The sequence below is a fragment of the Physella acuta genome, unplaced genomic scaffold, assembly GCF_028476545.2.
Source record: "Physella acuta isolate Inbredline_101_S28 unplaced genomic scaffold, ASM2847654v3 ptg001810l, whole genome shotgun sequence".
In the NCBI taxonomy this organism is placed as follows: Eukaryota; Metazoa; Mollusca; class Gastropoda; family Physidae; genus Physella; species Physella acuta.
The window spans coordinates 386,055-402,960 of record NW_026733320.1 but is presented as its reverse complement, the minus strand read 5'-3'; the positions used below and the strand labels follow the sequence as shown (position 1 = coordinate 402,960).

Sequence of the window (16,906 nt, the reverse complement as noted above, 5' to 3'; positions counted from 1 at the left end):
TGGGCGTTGTAAAGATGGAATCGCGAGTAATGTTTTCTAGCGAAAAGAAAATCTAGATCTGTGTTTCCATGGTAAATCCTGTATCAACATCATACAGTAGATGTCAGTTATTTCTGACATTCAAATAAGTAAAAGAAGTGTTTTGGTAGCTTTTAGTAAGACTTGATAAGCGTATCATTATTTGTGTCTCTTTGTGTTTCTTTATTCTAATCCACTTTTGTTGAGTGTTTATTTTCTTACGCTTTTAGAAATATATTTTTAAAAATCCAACCAAAAAAAAAATAGTTTTTTTAATGAATAAAATTAAATCTACTTAAGACGACTTAAGATTATACATAAAGTCTGTTCCATAACTAATATAGACCTTATTCGACGTATAAGACGAAATATAACTGGAAAATATAAAAAGTCAAGGTCATTTATCACACCGGGCCTTATCAATATATGGCGATAATATCACAAACTCTATTATTTAATTGGAAAAGTCGGGGTCGTCTTATTTTATCAGTTTTCTTAACAAAAAAGTTAAGATCAACAATAATATCGGATTTCGTTTTTTTTTATTACACGAAGACATTATTTTATAAAAATTCTGTAACTATTTATTCTTTTCTGTTGTTATGATTTTTTGCGTGTTTTAATTGTTAGTTATACTTGTGTGTTCATTCATTTAAATTGTTTGAGATTTAATAAAATATCGTTGGTTTGCTGTTTGAGCACATTACATAGACTTAAATGTACACATTTATCCTACAGAATTATTACTGTAGACGATAGTGGACCGCACAATCTTGAGAAATCATTTCGCATTTTTTAATAATATAAAGAAAAAAATCCTCAGTAATTAAAAAGAATCACTGCAAATGAGTGATGTGACATTTTGAAAACAAACAAAAATTTTCTTTCCAGGAAGTTTCGTTCATCTTTCTAGACAAAGATGCGAAATTATCCAATGAAAAGTTAATTTCAAACTATTGATTGTTACAAGGAACATAAATGTAAAAAAAAAAAAGTAATCAATTTCTTGACTTTTAGCTAAAATGTTGGTACCTTGCCTAAGGGAAGAGGGAGAGATTGAGTGGAGAGGAAGCTCAAAAGCTATTTTACACACGGCGTATGGTCCTTTAGGGCAAGGGACGTGGGGTAAAGATTGTGTACGGTGTACACCAAGGGAAGTATCCGTGTTAAAAAATGTCTGGAACTTTTTACCAGACTTGGCCCCGGGCTGTGAATAAAACATCCGGTGACGTTATGGAAAACACAATTTTTGGCATTTTAGTTGATTGAAAAGTCTACTAAAATATCTTTGGGGTTTGAATTTATTGAAAACATTTTTTTCATTTTTTTCCCCTTTTGTTGTTGAGGGGTTCTTGAAGAAGAGGTAGATTAAGGAAGTTTGCCTGAAAAATGAGTTCCGTTGAAATGTGCCAGAATACGACAAATGCCCAAATGGACGTTTGCTCAAATGCGACTAATGTCCGAATGTGCAAGAGTTTTTGAGGCTTTAGTCGTAGACCCGAGTAAGAGATGACTAACCAAAAGATTGTAGTCTATGTCTACAACCAGATGAAAAATGAAATGCAGCTTGTTTCGGCGGACTACTAATTTCTGATCACTTTTAAGAGTAACCGGCGTAGCAGAAATATAAGGGCACAGTCATTGTGTATATATGTATATATGAATATGTATTATAAAAGCTTTTTGACTTAATTTAACTAATAGTTTTGTATTGATCTATTTACAGACAATCGCCACAGGGACGGCCCATGTGGAAAAAGATGTTTTGTGGTGACTACAGTCTCGTTGTTTTTATTCCTCACATTCGTCGCCCTGCCGGCCGGTAAGTCCTTCATTCAATCGGTTTCGTTACGTTGTGCTATGTTGTTGTTTTTTATGTTGTCAGGGGTCATACGTCCCGTCACACATCAATTGGGTGGAGGGGGTTGACACGGGGTTGGTTTACTGAGACATAACGTTTGTTTTGATTTTTATAAAGTTAAAACTGAAACACTTTCATTATTATTATTATTATTAGTTTTTGTCATCTTTAGCGAGGTCGGTCGTGTACTTTCATGTTGTTATTTTATGTGTGAAGGATAGCTTTTTACCTCGTTAAAATTGACTCAGGGGTCGGCGTGGTCGAGTCGGTAAAGCCAATGGTTGATAAATTCGAAAAAGTCTTAGAGTTCAAACCCTCTGGCAGATAAGGCTCGATCCCTTCCAACACTAAAAGTTAAGAACGAAGAAGACTAAAATTGACGTAAAATGTCACCTATTAACGATCCTCAATGGAGAAATTGAAACCTGTATTGAACGTATAAAATCTCATTCTATTTTTCATCTGTCGCTATGCAGCCAGCAACGAGTTCAATTCTATTTTTTCTTATATCAGTCAAAGCCCTACATCCTAGCAAAACTGCACATTTAGAAAGCCAGATGTGAAATTAAACGTCATACCCCGCCAAGATTTGTCTGTCTCAATTTAATCCTCCGCGTAGGCTTGCCCCGGCCAAAATCGGATTAAACCCCCCTCATCTGGGACTTCCAAATTGTCTCCCTTCTTACATACATGCTATTGTTATCGCCCTTTGTTCGGGTAATCAAGTTGCCTGCCACGCCTACACACATCTTAGGAGATGTTTAAGACAGCTATCGATTTTTCCCCCCTCGTATCTACATGGTATTAGAATTAAAGCGATCTCCCTATGAAAGGTTTTTAAGCATAAAATCTTCTAATTAGTGCTGCTATAGTGTTAGCTTCGGGCTGATAGGAATACAGGACGTACAAGTATTTAAACCTTTGCGACACAAGACGGCTTATTGGAAATACCGCTTGACGATTGATTTTATAATAAGTCTTACAATTAAAATTAAGAAATCCTTAAATGTTATTCATTCTCATTTCAATACCAACGCAATTTCATAGGAAAGTTTGTCCAATTATCACAATTTACCAAACACCCCCCCCCCCCCCCACATACACACACCATAATGGAACTAATACATTTTTTCCTCGCGCACCTTAACCAACTGATATAGTTCTGTGCTTAACATCCCTCCGCTCTTCCCCCCCCCCCCCCCCCTTTCCCCCATCACTGAGTGAAAGCTGTTTTGATTTCCCCTCGCTGTGTACATTCAACAGCTGCTAAACATCAAATGGAAACATTGAACCCTCGTTAAGAGAGTTCAAACACTACACTCCAGCCACGTAAATATTGCAAACTTTCTATACCACCACTTAAATAAGACCTATTGCAACCCTTTTATTGTAACCACTTAAATAATACCTATAGCAACCACTTTATACCACCACTTAAATGAGATCTATTGCAACCCTTTTATTGTAACCACTTAAATAATACCTATTACAACCACTTTATACCACACACTTTAAAAAAAATACCCACTGTAAATACTTAATACCACCCACTTAAATAAGACCTATTACAACTACTTTATACCACTTATATAATACCCATTACAAATACTTAATACCACATACTTATATACTCTTTATACCACCCACTTAAAAATACCCACGGCATAAATTGTATACAGCTTTAATATAAGGGATGTTGTTGTCTATAGTAAAGCTATACAGTTATCAGGGGTAGGTGGGAGGGTTAGTAAAGAATAACCCATCCTTTTGTTCTGTTGTATACGCTAGACGCCCTCTTACGTCCAACCTACTTTGAACAAGAACTATCACAACTGTCACCCTACATGAAATAGCTATCACTTAACTCCACACACATCCGACTCTATTCTACTCACAATCTTCTTCAAATAGGGACGCATATCACTCACACTCTACACACACACACACACACACACACAAACCCACACACGCTCTCAGCTACACCCTAGCATTACTTTAAAACTAAATTTGACGATCGATATTTCGAGACCACGTAGTAGCCCTCATCGATCTGACAGAAATCAATAGCGTCTTGCCCAACGTTGCGGGCGAGGATGTTAGAGTTGACATAAGTATACTCCGCTCGTGTGTTGAGGGGGAGGGGGTTCTCATAAATACACTGTAGTTGTGGAGGGGGGTGTAGTCAAATGCAAATGGACGTCTACGGTCTTTGACTGCTGAACTACATTGCTGTATTGATTTTAGAACACTCCATTCACCACATCACATTCACTGCTTGACCACACCCCATTCAGTGCTTGACCACACCCCATTCAGTGCTTGACCACACCCCATTCAGTGCTTGACCACACCCCATTCAGTGCTTGACCACACCCCATTCAGTGCTAGACCACATCCCATTCACTGCTAGACCACACCCCATTCACTGCCAGACCACACCCCATTCACTGCCTGACCACACCCCATTCACTGCTTGACCACACCCCATTCACTGCTAGACCACATCCCATTTACTGCTAGAACACACCCCATTCACTGCTAAACAATACCCTATTCAATGCTAGACAAGACACCATTCACTTAACCACCCAATTGACTGCTAGAACACGCCCCATTGCTAGACCATATCCCTTTACCACTGAAAACGTTTAGTTCCAGTTGTTTTATCTTGGTTTTATCTTGCACATTTAATTCCTTTTTAAACAAATGCAATTTCATTTAATTATTTTGAATATCGACCTAAATCCCAAAAGGACTATCGTAACCTTGAATTTATTCATTAAAAAAAAAAGCTTTTAAAAAAAATCCACTTTTTTTTAACCCACCCGCTCACAGCATAGAATGTGATTGATGCAGAGGGTTTAATCAAGATATGGGGAGGGGGGGGGGGGGGGGGTTAAGGTTCAGAGCGAATTAGAAAGCCGAAGAGAAAAAAGGGGGTGTAGCCTCTTGTCTTGTAAATGCGATAATGCTCCAATGACTGGCTCAGAGCCAATGTGAGGTCGGGTGAGTTTCGGGTCAGAGGTTAGATGAAGCCGAAATGAGTTTTTTTTTTTTTTTAAAGAAACATTTTTTGTTGATTATTTTAGCGTTTAAAAATCTGGCCATCGCCCGTTATATTGCGCGGATATTGCCAGCTAGGGCGTCTCTTCCATCGAGATTTTCTAATAAGATCTCTTTACCCATCAAAAACCGGGCCGTTGATGATTTATTTGATTACCGTTGCTGATTGCAGGCCCGAGATTTTATTTTTAGATTTTAGATTTCTAAAACAAGTAAGATTGAGTGGTTCTGTTTAGGTAAGAATAGTCTTCGTTACCTATGTTTACACCATGTTAAGAGTATTTTCATAGTGTTTAATTGGTAAAAAAAATTAGATATAATTTAACCAGAATTTTTTTTTTTTTGAAAAATCGTTAATTAATTCCAGTTCAAAGCGGGTCTAGGATATTAACTCACACTCACACACAAAATTCCAGGTATCCCCTGAATTATCCCCCCCCCCCCCCAACACACACACACACTATAAAATTATCCGACCCTGATTCTAGCCTAAATCCTAACATTGCCTTGCTGTTGTCGTTTCGTTTAGTGTTAAGATTAGGTTTAGGGTCACTTTATTATTTATGTCCTATAGTTTTATTTTCCATGGGGGCTGGGACGATAATTGAAAAAAGGTGGGTGATATGTCGGTGGAGGATGGGGGAATGTCCGAGGGTAATAGGTATGGGATATTGTCCTGCAATATGTTAACAGCGTATAAAAAATTCGTATTTTACTTTACCCAAACATTATAGCGCTTGTATTTCTTCTCAAAATACTTCACCGTGTGAAACGAAACAAAATATATTACATGTAATTGTAGTTATACACAACAACATCACCGGATGGCATTTCAGTACTGGTTTTTGTAATTTAAAAAAAAAAAACCGTCAACGAAGTCTAATGTCAAGACAGTGTGCTCATTACTCTGACATTCAGGGGAGTGGATCTTTGAACTTTGAAATATCACACAAAGACATCAGCGCCACCTCAGTGTTTCTTTCAGATTTTTTTTTCTCTGGCGGTTGACACTTGAAAACTTAAGGGTGGGGGAACGGACTAAAACAAATCCGAGAGGGTGGGGGGGGGGGGGGGTTACTGGTAAAAGTATATATTCTCCATATAAATTATATTTCCGAAGAGATGCCTGAAAGAACCTCTGCGCCGCCAGAACTCAGATCTTGGCTAATGCTGCGACAAGTCGGAGACAAAATGTCGCCCCCATGTCGTTAGGAAGTCTGATAGAAGGAAATGTTATGGGGTTAATCAATACGCCTAGGGGGCATAGTCTTACAAGTGTAGAAAAGTCATCGGTAGAGATAGTCTCATTACATATATCTATAGCGATGCTAATGTAGCCGAACAAATATCTATAGTGGTGCTAATGTAGCCGAACAAATATCTATAGTGGTGCTAATGTAGCCGAACAAATATCTATAGTGGTGCTAATGTAGCCGAACAAATATCTATAGTGGTGCTAATGTAGCCGAACAAATATCTATAGTGGTGCTAATGTAGCCGAACAAATATCTATAGTGGTGCTAATGTAGCCGAACAAATATCTATAGTGGTGCTAATGTAGCCGAACAAATATCTATAGTGGTGCTAATGTAGCCGAACAAATATCTATAGTGGTGCTAATGTAGCTGAACAAATATCTATAGTGGTGCTAATGTAGCCGAACAAATATCTATAGTGGTGCTAATGTAGCCGAACAAATATCTATAGTGGTGCTAATGTAGCCGAACAGTTATCTATAGAGGTACTAACGCTGCCGGACAAATGTCTATAGTGGCTCTAAGTTTGCCGGTATGGTAGCCCAAAGGTCTTCATATTTGTGCAATGGTTTCCGAAGATGAAACTATATTTCCGCTACGATTTCGGAGAATGTATCCATATTGCCGCTATGGCTGCCAAACAGTTATACAAATAACGTGGTAAACGGAAATAAACCGGGAGTGATCTCCCCTAAACTTTCTCGAATATTCTTATATAAAATAACAGGGGATGGGAACTCGGGCTATAGACATGATTTTTAATCCATTTTAAATACTTAAAGTTTTAAAAATAGAATAAAATCTCGTAGACAAATTAATTGCACACCAAGTGAACGCCAAATAAAAAAGCGCATAATGGTGCGCAATATTATTATTACTTTTAAAATTTACATTAGTTTTTTGAGAAATCGGAAGTAGCGTAAAGTACTACTTCCAGTCAACGGAAATGACTCAAAATTTAATAGAAGGTAGAGAATTAGATCTTTTACTTACATGTGAAATTTCATTTATCTATCTGAAATAGTACTCAAGTTATAGGCTTTTGAAAAATTCAAAGTAGGAAAAGTACCACTTCCGGTTATCGGAAATCGCTCAAAAGTTGATACGGATCTACGATTTTGATTAAATACTTATATATGAAATTTCATCAACCTAGCTGTAACGGTACTCAAGTTATCGTGTTTACACACGGACAGACAGACACACAGACAGACACACAGACAGACACACAGACATACGGACAAGATTGCAAAATTATGTTTTTCCGTATCAGTGAGGTGTGAAACGTCGAGATTTGTAAAAATCTCGATTTTTTTTTTTGCACGATTACAAGACTTTCTGTATACTTCGTATATACGAGAAAGTAAAAATGTATTTGTGGCATTCATTTTCATACACCGAAAGATTCCATTCATTTCTACACCATTTTACATTTCCAACTTACTGCTGGCATTTTATTTAGTAAAACTAAAATTCTAAATATTTCTAAATAAATTTTCTAAATATGTTCATCCATTTTAAAAGAAAGTGGTTTGTCTATGTTGTGTATTATGCGATCTTCTATGTTTGTGGAAACATTTTATTACAAACATTTTGTAGCTTGTGATTATCTAGAGTCTGATTCAATAGAAAAAATATACTTTGTGCGTGCAGTTTGTAATCTTCTTTTTTTAAAATATGATTAATATAAAAAGGGTGCGTGCCATTGTGCTTATAATACAAGTAACAATAACTTCAAAGTTTTTCTTTTATTGAAGTTACTTAGAACCATACATGACTTTTCAAAGTCGGCACTTTTGTATTCCATTTATCTTGTTACAGTATTGTAATGAGAAAAAAAACAGACATTTTAGAACGAAGTACATAAAAGGACAGGTAAACACTTCTCTGATTAGTGAAACTGGTTTCGTTTGATCTTCAGTGGAATATATTCCTAAAAAATATTTTTTTTATTATAAATACTTTTCTACGCAACCTTTTAGAAAATGTAAACATCGATAATAAACATCTTAATGTATTTTTATTCTCTCAACCCATCTTTCCCCCCCCCCCTCCCCCACCAGCGAACACACGCCAACAACAAATACATGTAATTGAACTTTTAAAATTCGCCCCGAAGGCAACCAATAACAATCTTCAACTCACTCATCAAATATTGTTCTGGCCAAACCATTTTATTCCAAGCACGCCCATCCCGTCATGTGGAAAACCCAGGGAAAAGCCAGGGCGTGTATTTTTTTTTCAATCATGGCATTTCTAAATCTCACAGCCGAGGCATTAATAGCAAAGTCTAATCTTATGGGACTTTTTCAAAGTTCGTATTTCGAAATATCCCCCTTTAAAAATAATAACGGTCAAATAGAAAAAAATAATAAAGCGAAATTATTTTTGTTTTTCAAATATTTTTTTTTAAAATGTTTACGGAAAATTGACAAGGACACGAGTACTTCTTGGTACTGTCAAACCTGCTGTGATAGATCACATCAAGATGTTAACTAAGATGCTTGCGAATTCTCCTTTTAATAAGTTTAAATTATTCTTAATGTTATTTTAATCGCGTTATCTTTTTTTGCTATTGCTGGGGTTATTTCAACTAATTAAGTTTAATTAACATTATTACTTGTTTGTGTCTTTAATCAAAGAAATGCTGTTTTCTTCTAGGTCGTAACAAGAATTCGAGTTAAAGTGCGCAAATGTCAAATTATTGATCTGGAATTATATTACAAGGGGGAAAATTCAGCTCTTTATTTTTATTGGCAAATAAATTCCCATTTTGTTTTTTTTTCTTCTCTCTCAAAACCCCTTTAGCGAAGCGTTAAGAACAGACTTGGAGAAAAAACGTGGAAGCTGGCTGTTGTAGTTAGTTTCAATAATCTTTGTTTTGTCTGTCTGGTTAAATATCTAGTTTCAAGGAATCATTGTTGTGTCTGTTGAACAAGTTAGTTTCAAGGAATCTTTCGTGTGTCTGTCTGTTGAACAGGTTAGTTTCAAGGAATCTTTGTTGTGTCTGTCTGTTGAACAGGTTAGTTTCAAGGAATCATTGTTGTGTCTGTATGTTGATCAAGTTAGTTTCAAGGAGTCAGTTGAGTGCTTGTCTGTTTAACTATGTAGTTTCAAGGAGTCATTGTCTCTTTGTTTAAATCTTTCACTCTAACATTAGAACATGCTGGAATACTTAAGCAGTAATCGGTTTTATTTTGCAAGGGTTAACGTTATGAATACATTTTCATCTGAGTTAGCCTTGCTGTCATAACGCTTTGCAACCCGTCGATTCTCTTTTTTCCAGCGAAGCCATTTTATTTGCAAGGGACGCGGGCTGAATCCATAATACGGCGTGTGGGTTGGGGCAAAAATCTCAGAGAAAATCATATTAACGAAAGTAATCGCATTCGTGGTTATAGGATGAGACTGCTTTTTAATGTGGTAGTTAGCAAATATGTGTAGGAGGGGTGATATGATACTTAATTGGTTATAAATTATAGGAGGGATTCAACGATACAGATTTTGTTGTTACACGGTTAGCTAATATGTGTGGATTGGGGCTTGGTATTGTTAATGTACCCACATTCACGGTTAACATGATTATTAGCCAGTGTTTTTTTTTATTATACCTCCATACAGTCCTGTGTCGCTGACTAAATATTGTCTCTTGTTAAAACGTTTCTTTAGATTTTCATAGATTCGTTTCATATATTAAAATCTGCTTTTTCTCCTGGTCCCCTCCTCTCCCCCCCCCCCCCCCCGGTACCCACCCTTTACTATCCCCCACCCCAATACTGTCTCCACCCCCTACTGCCCCCAACCTTTTCCACACCCACTACACACAGTACGCAGTATAATCGTTTGATTGAAAACAAAGTAGAAAAACATGAAGAAACAGCCCCCCCCCCCTCCCGTTCCTTTATCTCTCACTATCCCTCTTCTCTCCCTATTCACTATCTCCTTCCTTTGCTCATTATTCCTTAAAGCCCGTGTGTGATCATAAAACTAGACAATGATCTTCAGAACCTGAGTACACCTGCACCGTTCCTTGAGGCCTTAAAAAAACACTACTCTAGATGCAGAGTATCGGAACAATGCATCAGACACATTTACATTTGAACAATATGCTCATGTTTTACTTTTATTTTTACTTATTTTTTTTAAATTTGAATTATGAAATGTTTAAAAATTAACACGTGTGATTGGAGTAATGAGGCATATTCTTGCTAATTAGAGCCAACTTTTTTTTTAATATATTATTTAAGATTTTTTAAAAGTAAAATCGTTTTTGCATTACATTCCTTCTACTTTTAGACAAATAACGCGTCAAATAAGTATTGACTATCTCAACATCGATTATATAGTTTTTGTATATTATTGGCTTATTATTCCTAGTTTTTAATATTAAAAACAAAAATTGGGTTGTGTTCTATTTACCCACACCCAATACAAAAGTTGAGCTCCCTACACATTCGCTCTGTTTTTTCTAGATATGCATTTATCTGTTTCCATGCTAGGGTTTTACGATTAATCGACCGCATTGGCTATTGTCTCCGTGACAATACTGGGCTTCCATTCAAGAAGAAGATAGAAGAAGAAAAAAAAACCAATACCCGCCATCTTGTTCTTCGCCTTTGCTCCTTAGTACATCCGTCAAGGAAATACATTTAACGAGCCGCGCAGTCTCCTGCTAGCTAGAGTCGTTAGAACATTGTTAGCGAAATTAGACGTTCGGATTTCAATACTTGAGCCCCCTGCTGGAAGATTATGTGTTGGGCAAGGTTTTTTTAGTGATATGCTAAGATTCTCCATCCTAGAAAACAGAGTTTCTTCCAGGCATCTCTTCTGAGGCAGAGACCCCCCATCCCCCTTGAAGAAAGTCTAATCCCCCCCCCCAATCCCATCGAAATGGAATTTATATAGAACATAGATATTTATACCAGTGCCCGCCCCACCTCCTCGGTCCGAAAGAAACACCGCTAGAAAACATAACAAAAACGAGGAAATATGTAAGCTGCCATATTTTAGGGTACAAAGACTATTGCTCTGCACTCAAAATGACTCAAAAACTGTATCGAAATTTTTATAAGGCTTGTTAAATTAACACGAAACAAAATTCTTGAAGAGAAGCGATCCTAGGTAGTTTTTTTTTTGTTCACTAACACAGAAAAGCTCCCTAACGGTGGGACATGCATCTATATATATAATTCTCTTCTTGAGATGCTAGAAAACAAGCCGTAAGCGCGCTCCCTACCACCCCACCCCTACATGGTCTGGTGAGCTTTGGTTCACGCTAAATGTTTACAATCGTAGAGCCGGGTTTAGTGACGGCTACTAGGGGCAGATAATTTAGTTTGAAACGATTTTCAACTTAGGGAAGGTAACTAAGAGGAGGCTGCTTTCACGGGGGGGGGGGGGGGGGGGTTGGTGTAAGTTAGGGGTTGGGGGAAAGGAGGGTGGGGGTAGTATCGCCCTTAACGACCTACTGATAGTGTTTTAAAGCAAATATTTTCAGTGGCAGCATTACTGAAAAGTAGAAAATAAAACAACTAAATAGCGGCGTATGATATGCCGCGGGTCGGCTCGTATCTACTATTGGTGTACGCCCTCTGTCGGTGAACGAATAGGTTTACGCGATACAGCGCGGCACAGAAGCTTCGTCAGATCGCCGTGTCTTGTCAAATAAAATCACATACAGGTAAACAGTGAAAATACTAATCTAACCTGCGCCCATCGAATATACCCCTAGACTGAGGTCGCTCTCCTGACCCATACCCCACCAAACCCACCCCTAGACTGTGGTCACTTTTCTGACCCCTACCTACCAACCCCACCCCTAGACTGAGGTCACTCTCCTGACCCCTACCTACCAACCCCACCTCTAGACTGAGGTCACTCTCCTGACCCCTACCTACCAACCACTTGTACCCATTGACTTCAACCCTAGATGCCTTAGCTTTGGGGAAAGAGAAAAATAATTTTTTATCGTCATACCGGTCGATAAAGCATTTAACACTAAAGTGGGAGGAAGGATGAACATTATTAATTAATTTGGTAGAGCTTTCTAGAAAGCTTTTAATGAATTTTGTTTTTCGGCGTATTCAGATTGGGAACTTGTGGGGTGTTAGAGATGCATTACTTTTTTTTAAGCTGCTTTTAACCATAGAACTGTTCAGAAAATTATACCCAATTACTGGCTTTCTTTTATGCAATAGGGTTTTTCCCTTAAATATAAAAGACGTTTTAGTGCACGATTTAGGGATTTTTTATTCGTTCATTGAAAATATAATTTAAAAACCCACTTGAAATAGCAATGCTTTTATTTTGACAAAACTAAGCGCTTTTCAAAAAACGTGCTCTAAATTTTATCAAGATCGATTTTGAAATGCTGTGTATGCGAAAGAAGCATTGATTGGTTGGAAGACTTGCCCAAAATTTAGTCCATGTCGGGTTGAATTCATACGCAGCCTTTTGTATGTCATGAAATATGTGAATAACAAGTGTACCGCCGTTGTGGCGCTGCGGAGGGTCCAATCTCGCGAGAGTTGGTCGTATTGCCATGGAATCTCGTGCATTGCCAAGTAGGATGCTTGCAGCTTCTCTTATGGAAATCTGGCTATACCTAAGTGAAACTATGTCCAGTTTTAGCAAGCTTTATATAGGTCGCCACGTCCGGGCCTGATATCTGTGTGTGAAGTGGTTTACATATAATTTCGTTTCCGATGACAACTCAAGAATATCTTATTTTCAGTCTAATTACTTGTTTCATTCCACAAAAAATGTTCTAATGAAGTCATGAAGAATAACATTTGTGAAAATGGATAGGTCTTAAATGTTATGTTATGCAGTTTTAGTCTCTTGTTGCACTCGATGCAACGATTCAACACTCAATTCAATACACAACAGGCGTAACGGGGGGGGGGGGGACATATGTCCCCGGGCGCCGACTTAAGGGGGCGCCAAATGGGTTGGAAAAACAAATAGAAAGTTTGAGGGGGGGGGGGTGCAAATCAAAAGTTTGAGGGGGGGGGGGGGTGTTGCAAATCGATAGTTTGAACGGGGTGCAAATCGAAAGTTTGTCCCCGGGCGCCAGGAAGGGTCGCTACGCCACTACAATACACCCATAGTTCAAAGGTTTCATGCTATATTTAAATTAACCCCGTGCAGTGTTTCTTCTAAACTTTTTTATCCGGGGGTGGGGGGGGGGACACTGTTATAAGGATATATTTCCTATATAAATTCCATTTCGTTGGGGGGAGGTGGTATATTATCTTCGGAGGCTCGCCCCCCCCCCCCCCCCCCGAATAGATGCCTGGAAGAAATTCTGACCCCGTGCATAAGAGTCACACATTCATAACATCTCGGAGCCCTCAGCACAACATATACTGAGTCGCTGTATTATCACCCAAAAAAATATGTGCCAATGTTTTTAAATATGTTAAACTCGACTTATATTGACCGTCAGTATTGATATTTTTTTTTTTGCTTAAATCGAACTACGATATCGATCTTTGTTAACTGTAAGATATCGATCGACCGTGAGGATGATAAATAATTTCGCGGACACTGTCTGGGGCAGGCGCTGACCTTTCTAGGGTGTAAATCTCGTCCTCAAGAGCCCACCCTTCACCCACAGAATACCCGTGCTTTTCTGCGTGATAGCCTGTACCATCACACCAGACAAACACATATCCTGCGTCTTGATTTCTGGGCAATTCTATACTCTACCACAGGGGTCTCCAAACTACGGCCCGCGGGCCGGATGCGGCCCGCGAGGTCCTCTCATCCGGCCCTCGGAGATATTTTTGTCCACGGAAAAAATTGTTTGTTGTAGGTGGCTTTGGAAAAATGCCACCCCAATGATATACCTAAAAAGAAACTCTGGCCCCCGAACTTATATTTGATAGTTAATGCGGCCCTCGGGCTGAAAAGTTTGGAGACCCCTGCTCTACCATAATAATCAAACAAAGACGCTCCTTGATTTCTAGGCTATTCCATATTCTACCTTCCCCATTAAATATGCAATAAAGCCACCTCTTTGTGCTTATTTATTTTGTTACTTAGGGCATTACTAATTATGAAAGCTTTCTTCAAAAGCTTTCTTCGTTCGTTTGTTTTAAAATATTTTAAAATATTTATTTGTCCTATCCCTACCCATTTCTCATTGCAAATAGAAAAAAAAAACATTTTAATTTTTTTTTAAATGCTTTTAAAACTGTTTCACCGTAAATGAAAAAGAAATTGCACTTTTTTGTTCTTACTGGCGTGACAACATTTGCCTCAGCGGCGCTTCTTAGCGCATGCGCACTCAATAGTTATAGTGCTTTTGGTTTTTCCCACAATCCTCAGGGATTGCCCGTCTCATCCAAAAAAAAAAATTATTTCTCTCCTCCTGTTGTCATCCCTCACTCTCTCTCTCTACACCACACCGTCCTAATATTTCCCACACTTCCTCTACTCCCCACATTGTCGAATTTCCACACATCGTCTCTCCCACAACGCTCAACTATCCCTCACATTCTCTACCCCACAACGTTGAACCAACCCCCACATCCTCACTCCCCCGCAACGTCCAACTCATCCCTATCCCCCACACACAGTCTCTCTCACACCGCCCAACTACCCCTCACACTCTCTACCTAACACCATCAATTTAACCGCCATACACTCTTCATCCTATCCCTTACACCCTCTACCCCCAAGCCATCCAACTAACCCCTGCCCCCCTCCCTCCCCCCACAGCCCCCACCGTCCAGCTATCCCTCTAATTCTCTACCCCACACCATCCAACTAACCCCTGTCCCCCACACCGCCCAGCTATCCCTCTAATACTCTACCCCACACCGTCGAACTAACCCCCACACACTCACTCCCCACACCGCCCAACTAAAACGATATCGATAATCGTCTGCTCGTTTCTCTAACGCCACTCACGTTAATGCGGTCGGCCATACATCCCAATCAATAACCACTGTTCAATAGTTTTCACACCCAACTGACCCTCATTTTTGTTTTTGTTTTTTTCTATCCGTGTTTTACTCTTGGGGGATTTTCAGCTTCATTTTGATGAGGGGGGGGGGGGGGAGGACGGGTTGGGTTGGGGCGTGGGGGGGTTGTTAACTACGGGTTGAGTATGTTTGTTTAGTAACAAAATCAATACGAACTTCAAAAACCAAAAAAGGTTTATTCGTTTAGCCGGAATCTCATTTAACAGAATGCCATTGTTTAAGTCACGCACATAAGTCTAAAATATCGTGTTGATCGGTTTTATTGATTTGAGAACCTGGGGGTATTTATAGCTAATCGATGATATGGTAATGAAATGTTTTAACTAGTTACTAAAATGAAAATGTCTCAAATTTTTTACCAAGGTAATAATCTACATGTTTTCTGACGAGTGTCTATTGTCGAATAATTATTTTCTGTTGTAGCCTGTTTTCGTGGAGTTTTAAGAATTGGCAGGTAATTTTATCCGCTGCTTCTGTTTACTTCGGTGGAGTGGCGTCACTAGGTCGTGTGTCACCTGATACGGCAACCCGAAGGTGTCACCCATGTCCTTTTGTTTAAATTTGTTGTCATATTAATTAGTTAGTTCACTAATATTACTAATATAACTATACTAAGAACTATATCTGTAAAAGTTGTAATAGTTCCGTGTGGTGCGACCCCGTTGCGGCCCACATTCCCCACCCCCTGATGTTACAACTTCCACGTTTCACCATAGGGCTGTATCGAAGTGATTTTAAGCTGGTATCGCTTTGCTAACCTCACCAGCGAGAACGGAATAAATGGAACTCGATTACGATACTGTATCGCCCTATCGGCAAATCGAATAGCCTAATTTTACTGCCCTTAAGACTGAAATTAAATTGTAAACTTAACTGTATTCAATTTAATTCTAAATTGTTACTAGATCTATCTTTATATTTTTACAGGGGCGTTTCTGATCATTCATGGCCGCCATCAAAGGAGCATCGCATTCCAGTTGGGAGGAGCCGCCGTCGTTTGCATTCCCATTCTCGCGGGCATCATTCTAGCTATCGTCTTCTTCGTCAGGCGAAACAGACGGAAAGCCACGTTCACTAGCGTCAGTACGGCGAGGGTGTGATCCTACAAGGTCACGGCCGGACTTTTCTGCACAGTGATGTAAATAGAAAACACGAACTAATAATAGCTGTCACATGATATGAACCGGAAGTGGGCCAGAGTGGATGATTCATGTTAGATTCAAAACACTGTAGAAATGTGTATAAATAATCAATTTTTATGCGTGCCTACCTTTATGAACAATCTACACCCATTTTTTTAGAATCTAGATCTACTTATCTCAAGAGAAAGCTGATTTTAAAATGACGTTTTGTTTTTTGGGATAGATCTAGTCTAGTTAAGTTACTCCATGAAATTAAAATTTCACTCTTTTATTAAAAAATATAATTCAGAAATTCATTTATGATTGTGTCTAACTCTACTCAGTGGTTCTTAAGCTGTGTTTGGTCGAACCTCAGATTTTGGCGACGGTCAAGACACACACCTGACTCATATGATTCACGTTAACTTCTGTGAATTCGCGTATGAATCTAGTGGTTCAGTACCAACAAAAAAGTTAAGAACCATTGAATGATTGATCTAACAAAAAAATTATATTAGATTTTCAAATATCGATTAATTATATCAATTCTAGAGAATCCAGATTTAAATTAAGTTAATGTAACCATATTAACTCAGT

The 16,906-nt window shown here is 38.5% G+C and overlaps 1 protein-coding gene across 3 annotated transcripts in view; it reads left to right on the top strand.

Annotated features, from left to right (window-relative positions):
* The window catches only part of LOC131930630 (uncharacterized), a 54,920-nt gene extending 38,280 nt beyond the window's left edge, over window positions 1–16,640 (top strand). For all 3 annotated transcript variants that reach the window (XM_059287207.1, XM_059287205.1, XM_059287206.1), the window contains exons 2-3: window positions 1,745–1,840; window positions 16,116–16,640. In XM_059287207.1, the coding sequence (XP_059143190.1) occupies window positions 1,745–1,840; window positions 16,116–16,288 (269 nt within the window). In that variant the 3' untranslated portion in view covers window positions 16,289–16,640. The remainder of the gene's footprint in view (window positions 1–1,744; window positions 1,841–16,115) is intronic.
* Window positions 16,641–16,906: the final 266 nt, after the last annotated feature.